Consider the following 21,346-nt stretch of genomic DNA (forward strand, 5'->3'; position numbering starts at 1 on the left):
TAGATTGTTTTTGTCACTGGCCTACACACTAGTCAGTTGTACAACGGAATGCATTCAACTGAAATGTGTCTTCTGCATTTAATACAACTCCTCTGAATCAGGATTTCACCATGAGACCAACAGTGACTTTAAAACAGTAACAGAGTTTAAAGGCTGTGATAGGAGAAAACTGAAGATGGATCAACATTGTAGTTACTCCACAACACTAACCTAATTGACAGAGTGAAAAGAAGGAAGCCTGTACAGAATAAAAATACTCCAAAACATGCATCCTGTTTGCAACAAGGCACTAAAGTAATGCTGCAAAAAATGTGGCAAAGCAATTCACTTTTTGTCTTGAATACAAAGTGTTGTGTTTGGGGCAAATCCAATACAACACATTACTGAGTACCACTCTCCATATTTTCAAGCATAGTGGTGACTGCATCATGTTATGGGTATGCTTGTAATCAGTTGAGGCTGCTGAGGGGAGGACGGCTCATCGTAATGGATGGACTGGAATAAATGGAGTTAAGCACAGGCAAAATCCTAGAGGAAAACCTGCTTCAGTCTGCTTTACACCAGACACCGGGAGAGGAATTCACCTTTCAGCAGGATGATAACCTAAAACACAAGGCCAAATCTACACTGGAGTTGCTTACCAAAAAGACAGTGAATGATCCCGAGTGGCCGAGTTACAGTTTTGACTTCAATCTGCTTGAAAATCTATGGCAAGACTTAAATGGTTGGCTAGCAATGATCAGCAACCAATTTGACAGAGCTTGAATCATTTTGAAGTGAATAATGGGGAGTGTTGCACAATCCAGGTGTGGAAAGCTCTTAGAGACTTACCGAGAAAGACTCACAGCTGTAATCATAGTCAAAGGTGCTTCTACAAAGTATTGACTCAGGGGTGTGAATACTTATGCAAATGAGATATGCTTTTAATCTTCAATAAAATGTGCTAATATTTCTAAAAACATGTTTTCACTTTATCATTATGGGGTATTGTGTGTAGATGGGTGAGAAAGAAAATCTATTTAATCCATTTTGAATTCAGGCTGTAACAACGAATGTGGAATAAGTCAAGGGGTAGGAGTACTTTCAGAAGGCACTGTATGTCAGGTGAAACCAAATGTCTCACGCTGTCCTGGGATTTCTCCTCCGTTCCTCTGCTGCAAACGCTCCAGACATCAGTGTCCTCCAAAACATTGAGAGACATTGAGATGCGCTATGGCTCCCAAGCATCACTTGCCTCTGAAGCGCAGGTTGTAGCACCGCAGAGAGCAGTAGCAGGCTTTGGGACTGCGTCTCACTGTGCCGGCGGGTCCGGGGTCCGTTTGGGTGAGGGTGCGGTGGTGACTACGACAGCGGACACAGACTCGGGGGAGCCTGCTGCAGAGCGCTGCTGGAGCTGCTGGGCTGGCACCGTCTGGATACACACCTGGGGGAGACAAGGCACATCAACCACTCCTACCAACCACTGGTCAGGAAATGCTCCTGCATACTAAACGTTACTTTTCCTACAACTGAATTCAGTTTGTTTGGGTGCTGGGTGAGTATTGAATAAGCTGCTGACTGACCTGAGTGGCCTGTCCCTGTTGCTGCAGCTGCTGTAACTGTTGCACCGTGACAAAGCTGACTGGCTTGTTCCCAGCTATCAGCTTGGTGCCTGCAGGCATGGTGGTGAGGATGATGTTCCTGCCCAGACTGCTGATACTGCACAGAGCAGAGACCAGAGAGAGACACCCCAGTCAGTCTATACCAGGCTGCTTACTGCCATGGGGTAGACTTGACACATATATTGTTACAGACCATTAAGGCTGAACTGAACATGACGACTCACTTCGTACTGATGTTCCCTTTCAGTATGGGCGTGGTCATCCCACTCCTGCTTTTAAGTGGTTGGCTGAGGAGAGACAGAGGCACTGGGATCCGAGCTGGTAGCTTCCCCTGGGGAAATAAAGACAAAGATGGGGAGAATCATTGGAAGACCATTTCAAAAGGTGGGGTGGTGGGGGCTATAGAGAACGTGGCTAGATAGAATGTCTTGAAAATAAAACATATCCCTTTACGATAAACCTCCCGACTCCTAGAGTGCTGTTATTATACAACCATCCTGAATCCCACAGTAAATAGAAGAGGTAGATAATAGTCATGTTGATGAAGCTGTGGGTCTTACTGGTTGTGTGGACACCACTGTGGCTGTGACGGGGACCTGGCGAACAGTAGCTGTTCCCTGAGTCAGAGGGCCTGAGGCAGAAGGGCCAATCGTCACCCCTCTAGCTACGGCCACTCCGCTGGTGGCTATGGGGACAGTCGCAGCCCCAGTGGAGACTGGTTTGCTGCCGGTGTTGGTTGTCACGGTGATGGCTTGACCCCGTTTCTGAGGGATGACCCCGAGGCCGGGCATTATTCGTACGGTGGTGCCACTCTTCGAGTCAGACGAGGAGACGGTGGAGAAGGTTCTGGCCTTCTGCTCGGCCATAGCGACTGCCAGGGTGGGCATCAGGCGCATAGCGTCCCCTGCAGCCTTCAGCAGGGTGGTGGTGCCAGCGGAGGCCTTGCTCGTCAGAACGTCACCCGAGGAGGAGGCTGGGCTGCAGGGGGAGGAGTGGTGGGGTGGGGTCAAATGGAGAGTAGTGGATATCCTCTTGGTGGTGGCGGTGCCTAACATGTCGGGGGTGAGTTTGAAGGTGGTGACGGGGGACTTGGTGAGGGTGGCCATCATTTCAGGTGTGATCCGCAGCACCGTCTGTCCTTTAGAGTCTGTGGTGATGGAGGAGGGGTGCAGGCGGAGCACATCTTTGCCCTGGATGCGGAGATTCGTAGCGGGTATTGGAATAGCTGCTCCACCTTGAGCCTTCACGCCCATCTGGCCTGTGATGGCCACCTTTAGAGACAGAAATGATGTGAGCATGAAACACAGAAAATGATTTCAAGAAAATGTAAAAAGAAGGCTCTTTCGTGAACACATTACATTGAAACTATAAAGATTAAAATGTTCTCTTTGAAAGCTTTTTTCCATGCAAACCCTTCTTAAAATGGCTCCTACGGAAATATACCATTTTCCTGTTCAGCTGTTGGATGATGTTCTGGCTGGTGACTCCCTGTAGGACAGCGGGGGAGGCTGGGTGGTGTGCAGGGCTGCCAGGGAAGCCAGTCTGAGCAGTGGTCAGGCCTGACATCGACAGGGTCGTCTGCCCTCTGGCTGCCTGCCCCTGGATGGGGCTACCAAAAGACTGGGTCCTTAGTGGTAACGACACCACGGTCTGCTCACGGTAACAGTGTGAAGAGAGGAGAAACACAACCCTTCAAATTACATGCACCGGTGCATTACAGCAAAGAAATGTTTCGTCTGTGGTTCAAGACCATGTCTGATTAATAGTGCTGAGCGATTAGTGCTTTTTGAGGTCGGTTCAATTCCGAAAAAATTATCACAGTTTTCGATATCGATTATTTTTTGGGACATTAAAACGCACTATGAACTATGTGGGTTGAATGCTGTGACACAGAATAATACAATTTATAAAAGTCCCATGATGGTAGAGACTGTCCATCAGTGGTGGAATAAGTACTCAATTGTCATACTTCAGTAAAAATAAAGATAGAAATAGAAAATTACTCAAGTAAAAGTCACCCAGTAAAATACTAAAAGTATTTGGTCTTAAATATACTTAAGTATCAAAAGTAAATGTAATTGCTAAGATATACCTAAGTATCAAAAGTAAAAGTACAAGTATAAATAATTTCAAATTCCTCATATAAAGCAAATTATACGGAATAATTGTATTTTTATTTATTGATAGCCAGGGGCACACTCCAACGCTCAGACACAATTTACAAACGAAGCATGTGTTAGTGAGTGCGACAGATCAGAGACAGTAGGGATGACCAGGGATTTTCTCTTGATAAGTGTGTGAAATAGGCCCTTTTCCTGTCCTGCTAAGCATTCAAAATGTAATTAGTACTTTTGGGTGTCAGGGAAAATGTATGGTGTAAAAATTACATTATTTTCTTTAGGAATGTAGTGAAGTAAATGTTATCAAAGTACAGATACCCCAAAAAACGACTTAAGTTGTACTTTCAAGTAATTTAGACTTATATACTTTACACCACTGCTGTATTACTGCGTATCACTTATTAACCATAATTTATTCACATTACTTTAATATTTGTTTTATTTGATGACTTTATTACTTCATTCCAAGTCATCTCATCTCTATAGAGCTGCTGCTTGTGCTGTCTGACAAAAATCACTATTTTAGTAGTTCTTCAAAGTAAATAAGGCATACTTTTGACTGCTAAATAACTATCAATCACACAGTACTTTCATGCTCTCAAAGCAAATGCTTTCAATCCCTCTCGATTGCGCATTCTCTTCTCTGCTCCGCACAGACCGGACAAGTTTAACCGGCCGCGCAATGGATTATGGTCGTTGTAGTTAATTACCATGTTTTCTGCACTAAACTATGTAGAATATTGGCCTGTAACTACAGCTCGTTACTACGTCGCACAGTTCAGGCCTGATCTGATTTCTCTCTACAGAAACAGCACATCGAGCTCAGGAAAAGAACAAACAAAATGGAATTCAAATAATTGAACAGACATCGGTCAGTTAGTTGTTTAAAAAAATGAAAATGAACCAAAGTTTTGGTTAATCGCTCAGCACTGCTGATTAATAGAGTTAAATACGGTGCAAATTCCAGGTAAATATTTTTAGCTCTTCTCAAAATTGATTTCAAACTAAAGAGACTCAGTAGTCAGAATAAGATTGTTGGTAACAGAATGGTCAGTTATTCACCTGTGTGATGGCCTTAGCACCCACGGTGACTGGCACTCTGATCTGTCGAGGGGTCTGGTGCACCAACATGGCCTGCTGTCCTCTTGCTGTCTGGGCAGAGACCACTCTTACCTGGGGCAGAGAGCCTGACTGGTGGCCCACTACCCTGGCTGAGTGCTGGGAGGTAGCTGGCTGAGAGACCTGTGGGCCAGACTGGCTGCTGGACAACAGGGTCCCCAGTTGAGAAATGGGGGGAGGAGACACTAAGAGAACACTAAGAGGGAAGAGAACAGGGCATTAGTACTTCCATAACATCAAGAAAATACAAATACTGTATGTGTTCAATCGAGCCTGAAAAGACTTCATCCACGGAAGCTGTTTTATACTGACCCAGGACCGGTCTTGACTGAATCTGGGATCCCGGCTTTTGTGGGGGTTGTGGCTACAGGGGTGAGGGGTGATTTGGGGGTTCCAGGGGTGCTGGGAGTTGGGGACATGGGACCCACCATATCACCTGCATCCAGGCCTCCAGAGGTCTTACCACCACCCTCCTTACTGCCAGACTTATAACACACAGGATGGTTAGTCACCATCAACACACATACCATAATATACACTGAGTGTCCAAAACATTAGAAACACCTTCCTTATATTAAGTTGGGGCATGGACTCTAGAAGGTGTTGAAAGCGTTCCACAGGGATGCTGGCCCATGTTGACTCCAATGCTTCCCACAGTTGTGCCAAGTTGGCCGGATGTCCTTTGGGTGGTGGACCATTCTTGAGACACATAGGGAAACTGTTCAGCGTGAAAAACCCAGCAGTGTTGCAGTTCTTGACACAAACCGGTGAAGCCTGGCACCTACTACCATACCCTGTTCAAAGGCACCTAAATAGTTTGTCTTGCCCATTCACCCTCAATGGCACACATACACAATCCATGTCTCAAAGCTTAAAGATCCTTCTTTAACCTGTCTCCTCCCCTTCATCTACACTGATTGAAGTGGATTTAACAGGTGACATCAATAAGGAATCATAGCTTTCACCTGGTCAGTCTATGTCACGGAAAGAGCAGGTATTCTTAATGGTTTGTCCACTCAGTGCATGTCAGACAACAACGGCGCTCATTATATAGAAACAGTTTGATTAGTCCATCAGGATCCCATTGACAAGTGGTTCAGCCAAGACTTTCCACATTCAAAGATGCCAAGTCTCCAGAGAGGGTATGTAAGAGTATACAGTATAGAGGTTATGAACCATCTATTTGTCAGCAGTACAGCAGAGTAGAGGCGGTGGGACTCACAGGCTTGGATGCAGGTTTAGGTTTCTGCTGCAGTGTCTTTCTGGCCTTGGCAGCGGTAGCTTGAGCCTGGTGAATTTTCTCTGGACGGGGAAAGAATAACGACTTGTAGTTAAAGTAGTTGTAATCGTCAAACTTGGCCTTTCGTTAGCCAACACAGAGAGCCGGGAGAAACTCTCGGCGCATTGGCTTAATCTACCAACAGATCTCCCACAACACCTTCACCCATTCGCTAGCACGTCAAAAGCAGAGCCACGCCTCGCAGTCGTGCGATTCGCTAAAATTAAAAGACGACAAATATTTTACTCAGTAGGTCACTCCCACCAAGGCCAACTTTGAGTGGTTGATATCCCAGGTGTATATGCACGGTGCACAATAGCCTGGGGACGAGGTTACGGCATTTGTGACAATTCCTATCCTATTCCATTGGCAGAATGTGCTGCTCACCAAACTCCTCCTGACCGCGGTCGCGGTGCAGGTAGATCCACAGCTTGCGGACGATGTCGTACTTCACACAGGGGTCCTTCTCATAGTGCAGCCTGTCCAGAGCCCCACTCACAACCGTGTTCACCTGCAGGAAACAGCACACCAGGTGCCTTGCTCAGTCAGACAAACACCGACCGAACAGCTGTGTCAAAACATTGTGTATACGAGTGACAACAATAACCCAGCAACAGTGAATCTCTAACCTGAGCACTGGTGACATCTGGTGCCAGGAACTGCGAGTCCTTGAGCAGCTCACAGATCTCAGCCCTGGTCCCCTCTCCGTTGGGCAGACGGGCTGCTGCGTCCCGCACTGAGGAGGAGCAGCAGTCCAGTCACATCTAACCTAAAGCTTCCGCAACAACATCTCACACTGACGACGGGGTCAGTCTTACCCAGGGAGAGGATGGTGACATAGGCTGGGCGGTCCGAGCGCAGCAGAGTGTGTTCTCTGGCTTTGTTGAGAGACATCTCCTTGTCAAAGACCCCCTTAACAGGCCCCACCTGAGACTCAAAGCCATGCATTCTGAAGGTGAAGGCTTTGTGTGGCTGGTCATACCGCTGTTGTTCCTGATGATCAAAACAAGAACATGGACACGTAACGATTGCAGAGAATGTGTGTGGTCTTTATGAATAATACTCGATACAGAAGAGATCCTAGACTAAAAAAAAGGTAGAGATGTGACACTGACCTGCACTTGAAAAACATGCCTCTCGTCTCCAGTGCTGGCCCGCACCACGTAGTCTATCCAACTGCACGGTTCCAGAGAGAACAGCAAACAGTATTACAATAAAATCCCTCTATGGCAATGAACACATGCACTAAGTAATTCTGAGTAAGGTCATCCGTGACATGAGTAACATGGAAACTTACGCTCTAGGGGTGGGAGAAGTCATCTCTCCTAGTTCTTCACATTCTGCCTGTAGAGGACATTGTTATTTTAGTCAAAGTGGACAGAGAAGAGAAAACGACCACCCTGACAGAGAGGAGTGAGAGGTGAAAATGAGTAATTGTAATACCTTGACCACAACCAGGTCCTTGGAGTCGACCCACAGCTGCCACAGAGCACTCAAATCCTGACTGGGACCTTCAAGACCTGAGATTGAGACAAATCTTTACGTCTCAAACTTCTGAAATATTTTCATTTGCATTGTGCCAGAATTTGGACAAATCAACTAACTGACAAAAGAGATCTTACCAATCCATTTCCATTGCTGTGAGCTTTCCCTAAACACAACATAAGGGGTGAAGCCACTGGGAAGAGCCATCTTACCAACTGAATGAGAGATCGAAAGATGGTGAGCGAAGAGCAGAAAGAAAGATAACGATATGACACATTACTGCTTTAAATGATCCAGAGGAGAGGGAGTCTGCCGTGCTCACCTTTAGTCTCCCCAGCCAGGAAGTGCAGGGCCGGCAGCACCATCTCTGACCAGCAGGAGGCCGAGGAGAACCGGGGGTTCAGAGAACTAGCTGGAGATGTCTGCCACTGTCGGACCTTCTCCTCCAACTAACACCAGGACATGCATGAATCATTAGATCCTTTTCAAGTCTTATAACAGTTCCAATACAAAGTTAGAGTTCAGCTCATCACATACACCAGTGGTTCTCAAACTGGGGGTCGCGAGTGTAAAACTGACCCATTTTGATCTGGTTACTAACATAAGCCTACGGTATTGCACCAAATTGGTTGTCTCAAAAACATCTCATCTGTGCAGAACCAAAAAGTTGCACGTCTTGACTGTTGACCAATGACCAGTCATCAGAATTGCTGGGCGCACATAAATTAGTCAGCATTGGTGGGCGCACATCACTAGATTAGTGACATTTTCCCTGATTTTTGCCTGGCAAAAACTATTTCTCAAAACAGCAGTAACATCGCACTACCTTCAATACTTATGGGATGAAGATGTAACATATTCTGGCGAATGAATTACGATATTTGTGAGGAAGAAAAAGGCCATACTTTTCATCCACTCCTGCAACCTCTGCTGCATACAAGCAGGCTGTATCCTACTGTAGCTGCTTGCTCTGGACTCCAGAGAAATGGCACGATATCTCTACTTGATATTGGCTCCTAACATGAATGACTTTCAGCTAAAAATGCAGGTATAAAATGTCGTTTATTTCTGTATCTTAAGTTTTCAAAACGCAAGATTTGAACCTCTTCTTCTTGGGGGTCGAGGGTCAAAAGTTTGAGAACCACTGACAAAAAAAACCTTTGTGTGGCTATGTACTTGTGTAGGTAGGCATGAGTGAATACCATGGCTGTGCTGGCGAGCCCCTCTAGTCTCAGGATATTCTCCAGCAGGTTGAAGAAGGTCACAGCAATCTCCTCCACCATGACAGGGTTGTCCTGCACCACCCCCAACGGCCTGTAGATGGCGATAGAAGATGCACATGAGAGCAGGCATACGCAGAGTGAAAAGCATGGAGTGCAGTGTGCAACTGAATTCATGACCGCATAGAAATGTCTGTAGCACAGGAATATCAGTAAAGCTGTATGACCACAGATGTCCTAATGTATCAATAGCATGCCATATTTAATTAGAAACTCTTGTCCGGTAAAAATGCCATCTTTGTGGGATGACTACATAAACTCACTCTTCCTTGACACTGGGCAGCGGAGTGACTGGGGTGTTAGGAAGAGCAGCTGGGATGTCAAGTGATGGAGCTGGAGCTTCTGAAGGCATCAGAGCCTGACAGGGATCCTCGGACTCCACTTTAATTCTCCTCATCTTCTTTCTCCTCTCCTCCCTCATCTTCCTCTTGGGCAGAGCCGGGTCAAACAGTGCTAGATAATAGAAGGTACAAGTTCAGATTGTTTCGACATTAGCTGTGATCACAGGATCTTATAGAGTCCAGCTATGTACGATTCATTTCGCTTTACGTTTATGATGTTGGTGTTCGTACTCGCCCATCATGGCGCCTTTACGACCAATGTCCACTCTAGACATCATGTCGCCCAAGTGGATGTCAGAGGTCATCAAATCTGGATGATCCTGTGCAAATAAGAATGACTAGGATTAGGACGCGAGGGGATGTTGTACAAGAGGATATTAGGTCGAGAGTGTCCCTCATATCCATTCACACATTGATTTCAGGATTCAAATGGACGGCAGACTTCTGGGATGTTTTTGTGTATGGAGATGCATAGAAGAAACTAACCGGTTGTCGTCTCCTCTTTTCTCTATGTCTCCGTAGCATGGCTCTCATGTCCTTCGCTCCCAGCTCTGGCTTATCTGTGTGAGCAAATGTCCCAAATCTTCAGTCGGTCTATCTGCACAGCCTATACATACACTACAGTAGCTGTATAAGATAGACTGTAACTGACCGGTGGTTTTCATGTCCTGGGTGGAGAGACTGGGCAGACCCCTGACAAAGACAGTAGGTTTGGGAGAGGAAGAAGACTGAGGTGTTGGCAGCGAAGAGGCTGTACCCGCAAACACAAAGGACAACATATGATTGGTTCAGATTTGGATTGACCCATAGCAAACAGTGAAAGATGAACTCTATGACTCTTAATCAATGCTGCTAAACGCAATTCCATTTCAATCCAGGCTGATGAAAGCAGGCTCACCATCATCGTCAGATGACGGATACCGGTCTCCACACTCCGTTTTAACTTCCCTTAGTATCCAGCAGACTCTTCCTCTGACCCTCTGTTCCTGCATCTCACCAGGCGTCCGGGCGGGGCACTTTCTCTTTACCGCGATGTCAGGGCCACTGCGGACCGCCAACTCCAGTAGTTCCTAAACCCGCCGAAATAATATGAACATAGTGACGGAGGCCATTCACCTTGTGCTTGAGACCGAAGCTTGAAGATGTCTGCCGTACCTTTCTAGAGACCAGGATCTGTTTGAGGAGTTTGTGGTAGTACTGCTGCAAAAAGGAGAGCTGACGTTTTTTCTGGGACTTGGCACACAGCTCTCTGTACATGACCACTTCTGGATTAAAATGGCCATCTGGGGAGAGCACAGAGTCACACATAATCCAGAAACGTACTCAAAAAAAACGAGCAGTTTGAGAGAGATGGGATGTGTTACCTCTGAACAGTTCCTGTGCAAGGTGCAAGGGGTTTCCGAAGCAGAAGTTCTGGTTGTTGAAGAGGTCGCTGATGGTGCGGTCCTGCTCAGAGGTGTTGTCGTCGGGAAAGTGCGGTAACAATTGACGGAGATGCTGCCTCTGTTCATCGGTCAGCACTTTAGACCATGTGCTTTCACTCAGCACATCGAAGAAGATTTCAGGCTGTTTGCAAAACAACATATACACAGAATTGTAAATGCAACGATCACGATACAGTAAACATAATGGATGCACAGCATATGATGAGAAGCAATTCCACGAGTACCAGAATGACGCAGAGACTCCGATTATTCACTTTAAAAAGTATGCCAAACAAAAACCATTGATTGCAAAGCTAATCAAACCATACAACTCTATCCACAAGGAATCATTTGAATAGAACATGTTACAAAGACACATTTACTCAAAGAACAGTGCAGATTCAGATGTCTGCAGAAGGAATGGTGGTGTCAGCTATGATATAACACCTTGAGTTTGAACAACAACAATACATCTATTTTGGTTATTGAACTACAGTGTGTGAAGTGGATCGACACCCAGTAACCGAATGACGGTAACAGAATGACATCATGGGTTCTTGATCTGTACTATACAGAAATGTCTAATTATGAACAGGCACACAAAAGGTAAACATGTAATATCCTCCTTTGCATGTTTGGGTATTATTCTACACACTGGCTATTATTCCAATGAGCTCTGCCACCAAACAATACCAAATTTGGTTGGTCCAGATCGGACCAAATCTGTACCAAGCATAGAAATATACACAAACGTAAATTCAGTGGGTTCGGTTATTTCAGCCACACCCGTTTCTGACAAGTGTATACAATCGAGCACACTGTCATGCAATTGCCATAGAGAAACATTGGGAGTAGAATGACCTTACTGAAGAGCTGTGACTTTCAACATGGCACCGTCATAGGATGCCACCTTTCCAACAAGGCAGTTCGTCAAATTTTTGCCCTGCTAGAGCTGCCCAAGTCAACTGTAAGTGCTGTTATTGTGAAGTGGAAACTTCTAGGAGCAACAACGGCTCGAATGTGAAGCAGTAGGACACAAAAGCTCACAGAACGGGACCGCTGAGTGTTGAAGCGCATATCCCGTAAAAATCATCTGTCCTCGGTTGCAACACTCACTACCGAGTTCCAAACTGCCTCTGGAAGCAACGTCAGCACAAGAACTGTTCGTTGGGAGCTTCATGAAATGGGTTTCCATGGCCGGGCAGCCGCACACAAGCCTATGATAACCATGTGCAATACCAAGCGTCTGCTGGAGTGGTGTAAAGCTCGCCGCCATTGGACTCTGGAGCAGAGGAAACGCGTCTTCTGGTGTGGTGAATCACACTTCACCATCTGGCAGTCGGACGGACGAATCTGACGGATGCCAGGAGAACGCTACCTGTCCCAATGCATAGTGCCAACTGTAAGGTTTGGTGGAGGGGGGAATAATGGACTGGGGCTGTTTTCATGGTTCGGGCTAGGGGCCTTAATTCCAGTGAAGGGAAATCTTAAGGCTACAGCATACGATGACATTCTAGGCGATTCTGTGAGTCCAACTTTGTGGCAAAAGTCGTGGGAAGGCCCTTTCCCATTTCAGCAAGACAATGCCCCTTTGCACAAATCGAGGTCATTGGTTTATCGAGATCGGTGTGGAAAAACTTGAGCCCTGACCTCAACCCCATCGAACACATTTGGGTTGAATTGGAACACCGACTGCGAGGCAGGCCTAATCGCCCAACAAGTGGAAGCAAGTCCCCGCAGCAATGTTCAAACATCTAGTGGAAAGCCTTTCCCAGAAGAGTGGAGGCTGTTATAGCAGCAAAGGGGGGACTAACTCCATATTACTGCCCATGATTTTGGAATGAGATGTTCAACAACCAGGTGTCCACATACTTTTGGTCATGTAGTATATACATATAAACAGTACCAGTCAAAAGTTTGGACACACCTTCTCATTCAAGGGTTTTTCTTTATTTTTAATAGTTTCTACATTGTACATTTTTTTCTTTGCCTTGACAGCTTTGCACACTCTTGGTATTCTCTCAAACAGCATCATGAGGTAGTCACCTGGAATGCATTTCAATTAACAGGTGTGCCTTCTTAAAAGTTCATTTGTGGAATTTCTTTCTTTCTTAATGCGTTCGAGCCAATCAGTTGTGTTGTGACAAGGTAGGGGTGGTATACAGAAGATAGCCCTATTTGGTAAAATACCAAGTCCATATTATGGCAAGAACAGCTCAAAAAAGTAAAGAGAAACAACAGTCCATCATTACTTTAAGACACGAAGGTCAGTCAATACAAAACATTTCAAGAACTTTGAAAGTTTCTTCAATTGCAGCAGCAAAAACCATCAAGCACTATGATGAAACTAGCTCTCATGAGGACCGCCACCGGAAAGGAAGACCCAGAGTTACCTCTGCTGCAGAGGATTATTTCATTAGAGTTAACAGCTTCAGAAATTGCAGACTAAATAAATGCCTCACAGAGTTCAAGTAGCAGACGCATCTCAACATCAACTGTTCAGAGGAGACTGCGTGAATCAGGCCTTCATGGTAGAATTGCTGCAAAGAAATCACTACTAAAGGACACCAATAAGAAGAAGAGACTTGCTTGGGCCAAGAAACATGAGCATTGGACATTAGACCAGTGGAAATCTGTCCTTTGGTCTGATGAGTCTAAATTTGAGATTTTTGGTTCCAACCACCGTGTCTTTGTGAGAGGCAGAGTAGGTGAATGGATGATCTCAACATGTGTGGTTACCTCTGTGAAGCATGGAGGAGGAGTGATGATATGGGGGTGCTTTGCTGGTGACACTGTCTGTGATTTATTTAGAATTCAAGGCACAATTAACAAACATGGCTACCACAGCATTCTGAAGCGATACGCCATTCCCTCTGGGAAGCTGTCAAGGCAAAGGGTGGCTGAATAAATATATTTTGATTTAACACTTTTTTGGTTACTACATGATTCCATATGTGTTATTTCATAGTTGATGTCTTCACTAATGTTCAACAATGTAGAAATTAAAAATAAAGAAAAACCTTTGAATGAGTAGGTGTCCAAACTTGACTGGTACTGTAAATGCTTTAATATAAAAAATATATATAGACTCTTAGCTTTAATTTGACAATTTGATGTGATCATAAGAACTTCACGTTAGTGCTCATGTGGCTTTTTACATGGAAACCCTAGCTACTTACATCCTCAAGCAGGTCTTCTGGAAGGCTCACTTGAAAGTCTCCCAACATGCACTCTTCAGTGATGCGCCCATCATTGGCCTTCTCTGAGTCCAGGGGGTCTGTCAGCATGTGATCAAGGACATCCATTCTGATATTCCTATAGATAAAAATAAGAATGAATTGCATTGGTATCTAGCTAAAAATTACTCGAATCTGGCATTGACAGTTAGCGAACTAGCTAGGATAAGGTAAACTTAACTAGAAGCGTTTTAGCCTACGTTAGCCACATTTCTACAGAAATCAGCTACCTTGCTACCTAGCTGGCTAACTATATATTATATTCATGTCATGGATGGAAAAACAAGCCAATGCAAACTAGCTGACTTATGAACGCTAACGACGTTAGTTAGCCAAAGCAAAATAAGACACCAGCAAAATTACGATTCAATTGAGTATTCTGCACACTTTGGATAGCTATGCTGGCTAGCATTGTGTGCTTAAACAATATATAATTAGCTAGTTTTGCTAATAAAGCCAAAATTAACGAATTTACCTGAAAATAGAGCACACTTACATCGGACAAGAGTCAGATGCGGGGGATCATAATAAAGACGTACCGATACTGTTTCCGGTCTGCAGCCTTGGGTACTTCCGATTTCCCATATATGGGTTGTGTTCGAGGTACGGCCAAGCGATGACTAAAACAAGCTAGGTTAGTGGTAAGGGTTACAGTTAGGATTAACTTTAGGAGTTAGGTTATTAAAGGGTTCGCTAAAAGGGTTAGGAGGAGGGTTAGCTAATATGTAAGTAGCCAAAAAGTAATTGAAAAGTTACTAATTAGCTCAAATTATAAAGTTGTCCGTTACGAAATCAGAACATGCAACCTTTTGGCTGCTAGACGTTCACGTTAAACCAGGCAGGTACACAAGCTGTCAGGTTTACTGAGGTACAGCAGTCTGAAGTGCAATTAAAAATATATATATTTACAGGCAATGAAAACATTCCCTTAAAAACCCCACCTTACTTTAACAAAACACAATACAAAAAGACAAATTAGATTATAATAATACACAAAACTTCATAGAACTACAGTCGTGGCCAAAAGTTTTGAGAATGACACAAATATTAATTTTCACAGTTTGCTGCTTCAGTGTCTTTAGATATTTTTGTCAGATGTTACAATGGAATACTGAATTATAATTACAAGCATTTCATAAGTGTCAAAGGCATTTATTGACAATTACATGAAGTTGATGCAAAGAGTCAATATTTGCAGTGTTGACCCTTCTTTTTCAAGACCTCTGCAATCCGCCCTGGCATGCTGTCAATTAACTTCTGGGCCACATCCTGACTGATGGCAGCCCATTCTTGCATAATCAATGCTTGGAGTTTATCAGAATTTGTGGGTTTTTGTTTGTCCACCCACCTCTTGAGGATTGACCACAAGTTCTCAATGGGATTAAGGTCTGTGGAGTTTCCTGGCCATGGACCCAGAATATCAATGTTTTGTTCCCCGAGCCGCTTAGTTATCACTTTTGCCTTATGGCAAGGTGCTCCATCATGCTGGAAAAGGCATTGTTTGTCACCAACTGTTCCTGGATGGTTGGGAGAAGTTGCTCTCAGAGGATGTGTTGGTTGGTACCATTCTTTATTCATGGCTGTGTTCTTAGGCAAAATTGTGAGTGAGCCCACTCCCTTGGCTGAGAAGCAACCCCACACATGAATGGTCTCAGGATGCATGACACAGGACTGATGGTAGCGCTCACCTTGTCTTCTCCGGACAAGGTGAGCGTTTTTTTTTTCCGGATGCCCCAAACAATCAGAAAGGGGATTCATCTGAGAAAATGACTTTACCCCAGTCCTCAGCAGTCCAATCCCTGTACCTTTTGCAGAATATCAGTCTGTCCCTGATGTTTTTACTGGGGAGAAGTGGCTTCTTTGCTGCCCTTCTTGACACCAGGCCATCCTCCAAAAGTCTTCGCCTCACTGTGCGTGCAGATGCACTCACACCTGCCTGCTGCCATTCCTGAGCAAGCTCTGTACTGGTGGTGCCCCGATCCCGCAGCTGAATCAACTTTAGGAGACAGTCCTGGCGCTTGCTGGACTTGGGCGCCCTGAAGCCTTCTTCACAACAATTGAACCGCTCTCCTTGAAGTTCTTAATGATCCGATAAATGGTTGATTTAGGTGCAATCTTACTGGCAGTAGTATCCTTGCCTGTGAAGCCCTTTTTGTGCAACGCAATGATGACGGTACGTGTTTCCTTGCATTTAACCATGGTTGACAGAGGGACAACAATGATTCCAAGCACCACCCTCCTTTTGAAGCTTCCAGTCTGTTATTCGAGCTCAATCAGCATGACAGAGTGATCTCCAGCCTTGTCCTCGTCAACACTCACACCTGTGTTAACGAGAGAATCACTGACATGATGTCAACTGGTCCTTTTGTGGCAAAGAGGGACTTTGCAATTAATTGCAATTCATCTGATCACTCTTCATAACATTCTGGAGTATATGCAAATTGCCATCATGCAAACTGTGGCAGCAGACTTTGTGAAAATGTATATTTGTGTCATTCTCAAAACTTTTGTCCACGACTGTACATTGTGTTAGGGCTGTGTTTGGAAAAACAAACTATTCTTACTAGGGCTGTCAATTGATAAAAAATAAATGTATTGAGTTAATTGCAGGATTTGCTGTGCATTGTCTGAATTTGCTCAAAGTGAGCTTGAATTTAATATTTTTCATACAAAAATAGAAGAATATTGACTTCTTGATTTAAAGTAACATTTAGCAAAATTGAGAAAGCGCACTTTCTTTAAAGATGAAATCCACCATGGTAGGAGGAAACAGCGCCACTCTTTGCCCCACTGCCATTGTTTTTGTTTTTGTTTGACAAAGCAGTGGGGAGCATGAAGGTAAAAAATAAATGCAGTATATATTATGCTGTTCTATCGCACATGCAATCATGTTTGAGCGAAAAAAAGGGTTGCTTATAGTAACTTCTTTTTTGTTGTAATATCGCAAATGGACGTGGCATTTTCAACTGCACGCTGGGCGCAGTGCACGCTGACATGGTGCACAGGTGGTAGACAGAGTGATGAATGATCTGCTTCAGGTTCTTCACTGTCCAATCGTTAGTCTGACTTTGAACATTAAAGCCCAAGGTAAGCCTCCCATTGTTGAGAATACCTGTTGGAATACACACTCTTAGTTCATGATCCTACATATCACAAAGATCACAATGATTTTGAAAGCTGAACTGAAAACAGGAGAGGTTACAGGTAACAGTCGGGAAACGTGGCTCAAACGTACAGTAGTGTGAGTGAAATAGTTGGAACAATAAGGTGAGTACGTACTTGACTTTGACGTCATCCTGGACCCAGTGGGCAGCAGTGACGGGCCAGCGGTCGTTGATAACTGAGGCTTCACATACATGGCTATTTATTTTTATTTATTTATTTCACCTTTATTTAACCAAGTAGGCAAGTTGAGAACAAGTTCTCATTTACAATTGCAACCTGGCCAAGATAAAGCAAGCAGTTTGACACATACAACAAAACAGAGTTACACATGGAGTAAAACAAACATACAGTCAATAATATAGTACAAAAATAAGTCTATATACAAAGTGAGCAAATGAGGTGAGATAATGGAGGTAAAGGCAAAAAAGGCCATGGTGGCGAAGTAAATACAATATAGCAAGTAAAACACTGGAATGGTAGATTTTCAGTGGAAGAAAGTGCAAAGTAGAAATAGAAATAATGGGGTGCAAAGGAACTAAATTGGCAGCAGAGAACTGGAAGGAGAGGCGGCCGAATGAGGAATTGGCTTTGGGGGTGACCAGAGAGATATACCTGCTGGAGCGCGTGCTACAGGTGGGTGCTGCTATGTTGACCAGCGAGCTGAGATAAGGGGGAACTTTACCTAGCAGGGTCTTGTAGATGACCTGGAGCCAGTGGGATTGGCGACGAGTATGAAGCGAGGGCCAGCCAACGAGAGCGTACAGGTCGCAGTGGTGGGTAGTATATGGGGCTTTGGTGACAAAACGGATGGCACTGTGATAGACTGCATCCAATTTATTGAGTAGGGTATTGGAGGCTATTTTGTAAATGACATCGCCGAAGTCGAGGATCTGTGGGATGGTCGGTTTTACGAGGGTATGTTTGGCAGCATGAGTGTAAGATGCTTTGTTGCGAAATAGGAAAATATTTTTGGATTGGAGATGTTTGATGTGAGTATGGAAGGAGAGTTTACAGTCTAACCAGACACCTAGGTATTTGTATTTGTCCACATATTCTATGTCAGAACTGTCCAGAGTAGTGATGCTGGACGGGCGGGCAGGTGCAGGCAGCGATCGGTTGAAGAGCATGCATTTAGTTTTACTTGTATTTAAGAGCAGTTGGAGGCCACTGAAGAAGAGTTGTATGGCATTGAAGCTCGTCTGAAGCAGACACGCTTGCTCAGAGGTGGGTAATGGGAGGGAACATTTGGAGAAGTGAAGGTGCCTTTAAGTCCTGATAGTTTACAGCCACAATCTATGCAGGAAGAGAAACGGATAAGGAGTATCATCACCATTGGGGACACAAAATTATATTTATTCCATAGTATATCCACAGCAACCAGCTTCACCTTGGCTCTAGGGGAGGCTCAGAGTAAGTGGCTCTGAAGCCAGGGAAGTTCTTCTCCTCGTTGGTTACCAGCATCAGCAGCATGACGTTTCCAGAGGAAATGAACGACAGATGCTCATTGCATGTATAATATCCACATTTCCTGCACAGAGATCAAAACATGATTTAACTGAGGCAGACAATTGCACTTGGATGGAACTCATGAGTCATGAGTCAGGCATCTTAAGTAAATATCAATGGGGAAATGTTGACTGTTTCTTGTCTTCACTTTCTCACTACTCACTCTGCCATTGGCACCAGGGAGTCATACACATTGATGAAGTCGTTCTGACAGTCATCCTCCAAGTTGAAGGTGTCAAACTCCAGTTGGACCTTGTAGCCTCGATCAGCATGTAGCCTCCACGCCAAGTCTGTGTTTGGAGGGTACGGAGAATCAGGAAAGCCAGGTGACTAAGGTGCCTGTGCGACGCTTACGTGTGTGATAGGAATAGGTTTGGAGGGGCTGAGAGACAGACGAAGAGACAGACGAACAGACAGGCAGAGTAGACAAGGTCAGTTAGCTGCACATGGATGGCCTGTGACATCCAGAAAGATAATAGTTGAAACCTAAACAGCAGATGTTGTTTCTCACCATTGATGGCCTTTGTCATACATGCATTCAGAGCTGTAGGTTTATATGAGACAGTAGTGTGGAGCAAAGCAAAACATCCGGTCTGATCTTTAACAGACCTCTTTTTCATCCTTGCAAAAGAGAATTAGAAGGAAATGACTACAAAAGGTCATAATAACATATGCTTTAATAGATAGGGATGGACATACTGTAGTACAATAGGGAACGTCACATCCCTGTACTGTACCTACAGACATTACATTGTTGATGAGCAGGGAGCTGGTTGGCCAGCGGCCCATCCCCATGCCCATCCTCCCCTGCTGACTTCGCTCTAGCGGATCCATGGAGCCAAGAGTTTCACTGCAGAATCCTGACCAATCGGTACTTTGAACTCAGACAGGTAGTAGGCCACTACATTGTCCTCACTTCATCCGTTGCCTTCACTACAGTGGACAGACACATAGTGCATTGTGATTTCAATTTATATTTGAGAGATTAAGCAGCAAGAAACATAACAATCATGGGTCGAATTTAAACAAATGTACATGTACTGTCTGCCTTTACGCCTGCTCCCGCTCTTCCCCCCAGGCACTCAAGGGCGCCAGGCTGCCCTGCATTACGCACTCCCGCCACCATCATTACACACACCTGCCTTCCCTCGTCACACGCATCAGCGATATTGGACTCACCTGGATTCAATCACCTGTTTATTACCTCCCCTGTATTTGTCAGTTACCCAGCTCTGGTCCCCGCTGCTGCATTGATTGTCATCTGTCTTTGTGTTTCCAAGTTCTGACGCTGTTCCTGTCCTGTTGCATGTCCGTTCCTAATTAAACATCAACTCCCCTGTACCTGCTTCTCTTCTGCAGCTTAGTTCCTTACAATCTGCTACCCTTTGTTGTAATGTCTTCTTGGGAGTGGTTGAGTGGAGAACAAATAGCTAAAGGATTGCACTGTGGAGCCCACAAAATATTTATCCAGTTATTTCATTTTTGAGTAGATCACCTTCCGCTGAAAAGTAGCAAGATAAAACTGGTTATTGTAACTGGCAGGAACTGAAATGTACAGTACTGCTCAAAATAATGGAGAAGGTGATACAGTGAGCAGAAGCAACAGAAAACTGACACACTAATCCTTTATCCAAAAGCCATTTAGCAACATGTGGTTTTAGTGTAGAGAACTCATAGCGTAAAAGATCGCAACCCTGTCTTATCTGCTGTGACACCTGCATGTCCAGTTGTGTGAACTCTTTGCTGTTGGGGTTGTCATAGGAATCTATTCATCTATGGTTAATGATACTCGTAGAGCCAAAATACATCTTTGTCAATCTTACTTCTGCTCGATTCACTTTAAAATAAAATTAGAGAGTGACAGGAGTGAGGACCAGAATAAGTGTATATTTATACTAATGGCTGGGTAGGGGTGGGGTGACACTCAGATAAGAGACAGTGGATAATACTCACAGTGAAAAAGAAAAAACAGTATTCTGTTGTGAGCGCAATACCTGCTGCCAATCCCACAAAGCCATTCCCATGAGGCCAATCCCACAAAGCCAATCCCACGAGGCCGATCCCACGAGGCCAATCCCACAAAAAGCTTGCGCCTTCTTCACCACGCTGTCTGTGTGGGTGGACCATTTCAGTTTGTCCGTGATGTGTACGCCGAGGAACTTAAAACTTTCCACCTTCTCCACTACTGTCCCGCCAATGTGGATAGGGGGGTGCTTAGGCCTAAGGCTGAGACAATAGAAGATACAGTGGCAGAATAAATTCAACCACACATTTGTTTCATCACAAAACCAGAGAGCAAACTCTGTCCGATGAAGTCCACAAAGCACATTGCATGTAACAAACAGTACATGACCTACAGCATGGGAAAAGCAAGTTAATGTTTCCGACATTTTCGGACTACTAAACAACTACTGATTTAGAACCACAGAGAGTTAGTGCAAGTTGCAAAGAAAACAGGAGCTGCCTCCACGATTCCAGCCTGCACCATTTCAACTTTAACATTTCAACATCACCAAATCACTTATGCTTAGTCTAATACAGTGACAACTAAAAAAAGAAAAAAATAATGTGTCCATCAACATAAGCTAAATATGATGTGGCTGTCCATGGCACAAATTTGTTTGTGTTTGTGTGTGTGCGCACTTGCAAGTAGAAAGCAATTTCTGCACAAAATTTGAGAGACATTTTTGTGCATATGGAACATTTCTGGGATCTTTTATTTCAGCTGATAAAACATGGGACTATGCATTTATATTTTTGTTCAGTGTATATGACCACAAGTTGGTATGC

The 21,346-nt window shown here is 44.5% G+C and overlaps 1 protein-coding gene across 2 annotated transcripts; it reads right to left on the reverse strand.

The window, feature by feature from the left end:
* Positions 1–907: 907 nt before the first annotated feature.
* Positions 908–14,472, reverse strand: LOC106603093 (nuclear factor related to kappa-B-binding protein). 2 transcript variants are annotated; one of them, XM_045716936.1, is made up of 27 exons: positions 14,361–14,446; positions 13,829–13,964; positions 10,590–10,791; positions 10,381–10,508; positions 10,124–10,295; positions 9,878–9,976; positions 9,712–9,785; positions 9,434–9,545; positions 9,148–9,337; positions 8,807–8,918; positions 7,927–8,053; positions 7,742–7,819; positions 7,563–7,639; positions 7,417–7,463; positions 7,235–7,295; positions 6,938–7,112; positions 6,749–6,855; positions 6,507–6,630; positions 6,063–6,142; positions 5,405–5,539; positions 5,153–5,325; positions 4,784–5,036; positions 3,045–3,251; positions 2,162–2,872; positions 1,826–1,932; positions 1,563–1,698; positions 908–1,423 (listed from the first exon to the last, which is right to left on the reverse strand). In XM_045716936.1, exons 2-27 carry the CDS (start codon positions 13,952–13,954, stop codon positions 1,292–1,294), a joined length of 3,945 nt encoding a protein of 1,314 aa, XP_045572892.1. In that variant the 5' UTR covers positions 13,955–13,964; positions 14,361–14,446; the 3' UTR covers positions 908–1,291. The 2 variants fall into 2 exon arrangements, with proteins under 2 accessions (XP_045572892.1, XP_014051768.2); XM_014196293.2 differs by lacking the exon at positions 5,405–5,539 and having other exon boundaries at positions 14,382–14,472.
* Positions 14,473–21,346: the final 6,874 nt, after the last annotated feature.

Source organism: Salmo salar, chromosome ssa04, assembly GCF_905237065.1.
Source record: "Salmo salar chromosome ssa04, Ssal_v3.1, whole genome shotgun sequence".
NCBI classification, from domain to species: domain Eukaryota; kingdom Metazoa; phylum Chordata; class Actinopteri; order Salmoniformes; family Salmonidae; genus Salmo; species Salmo salar.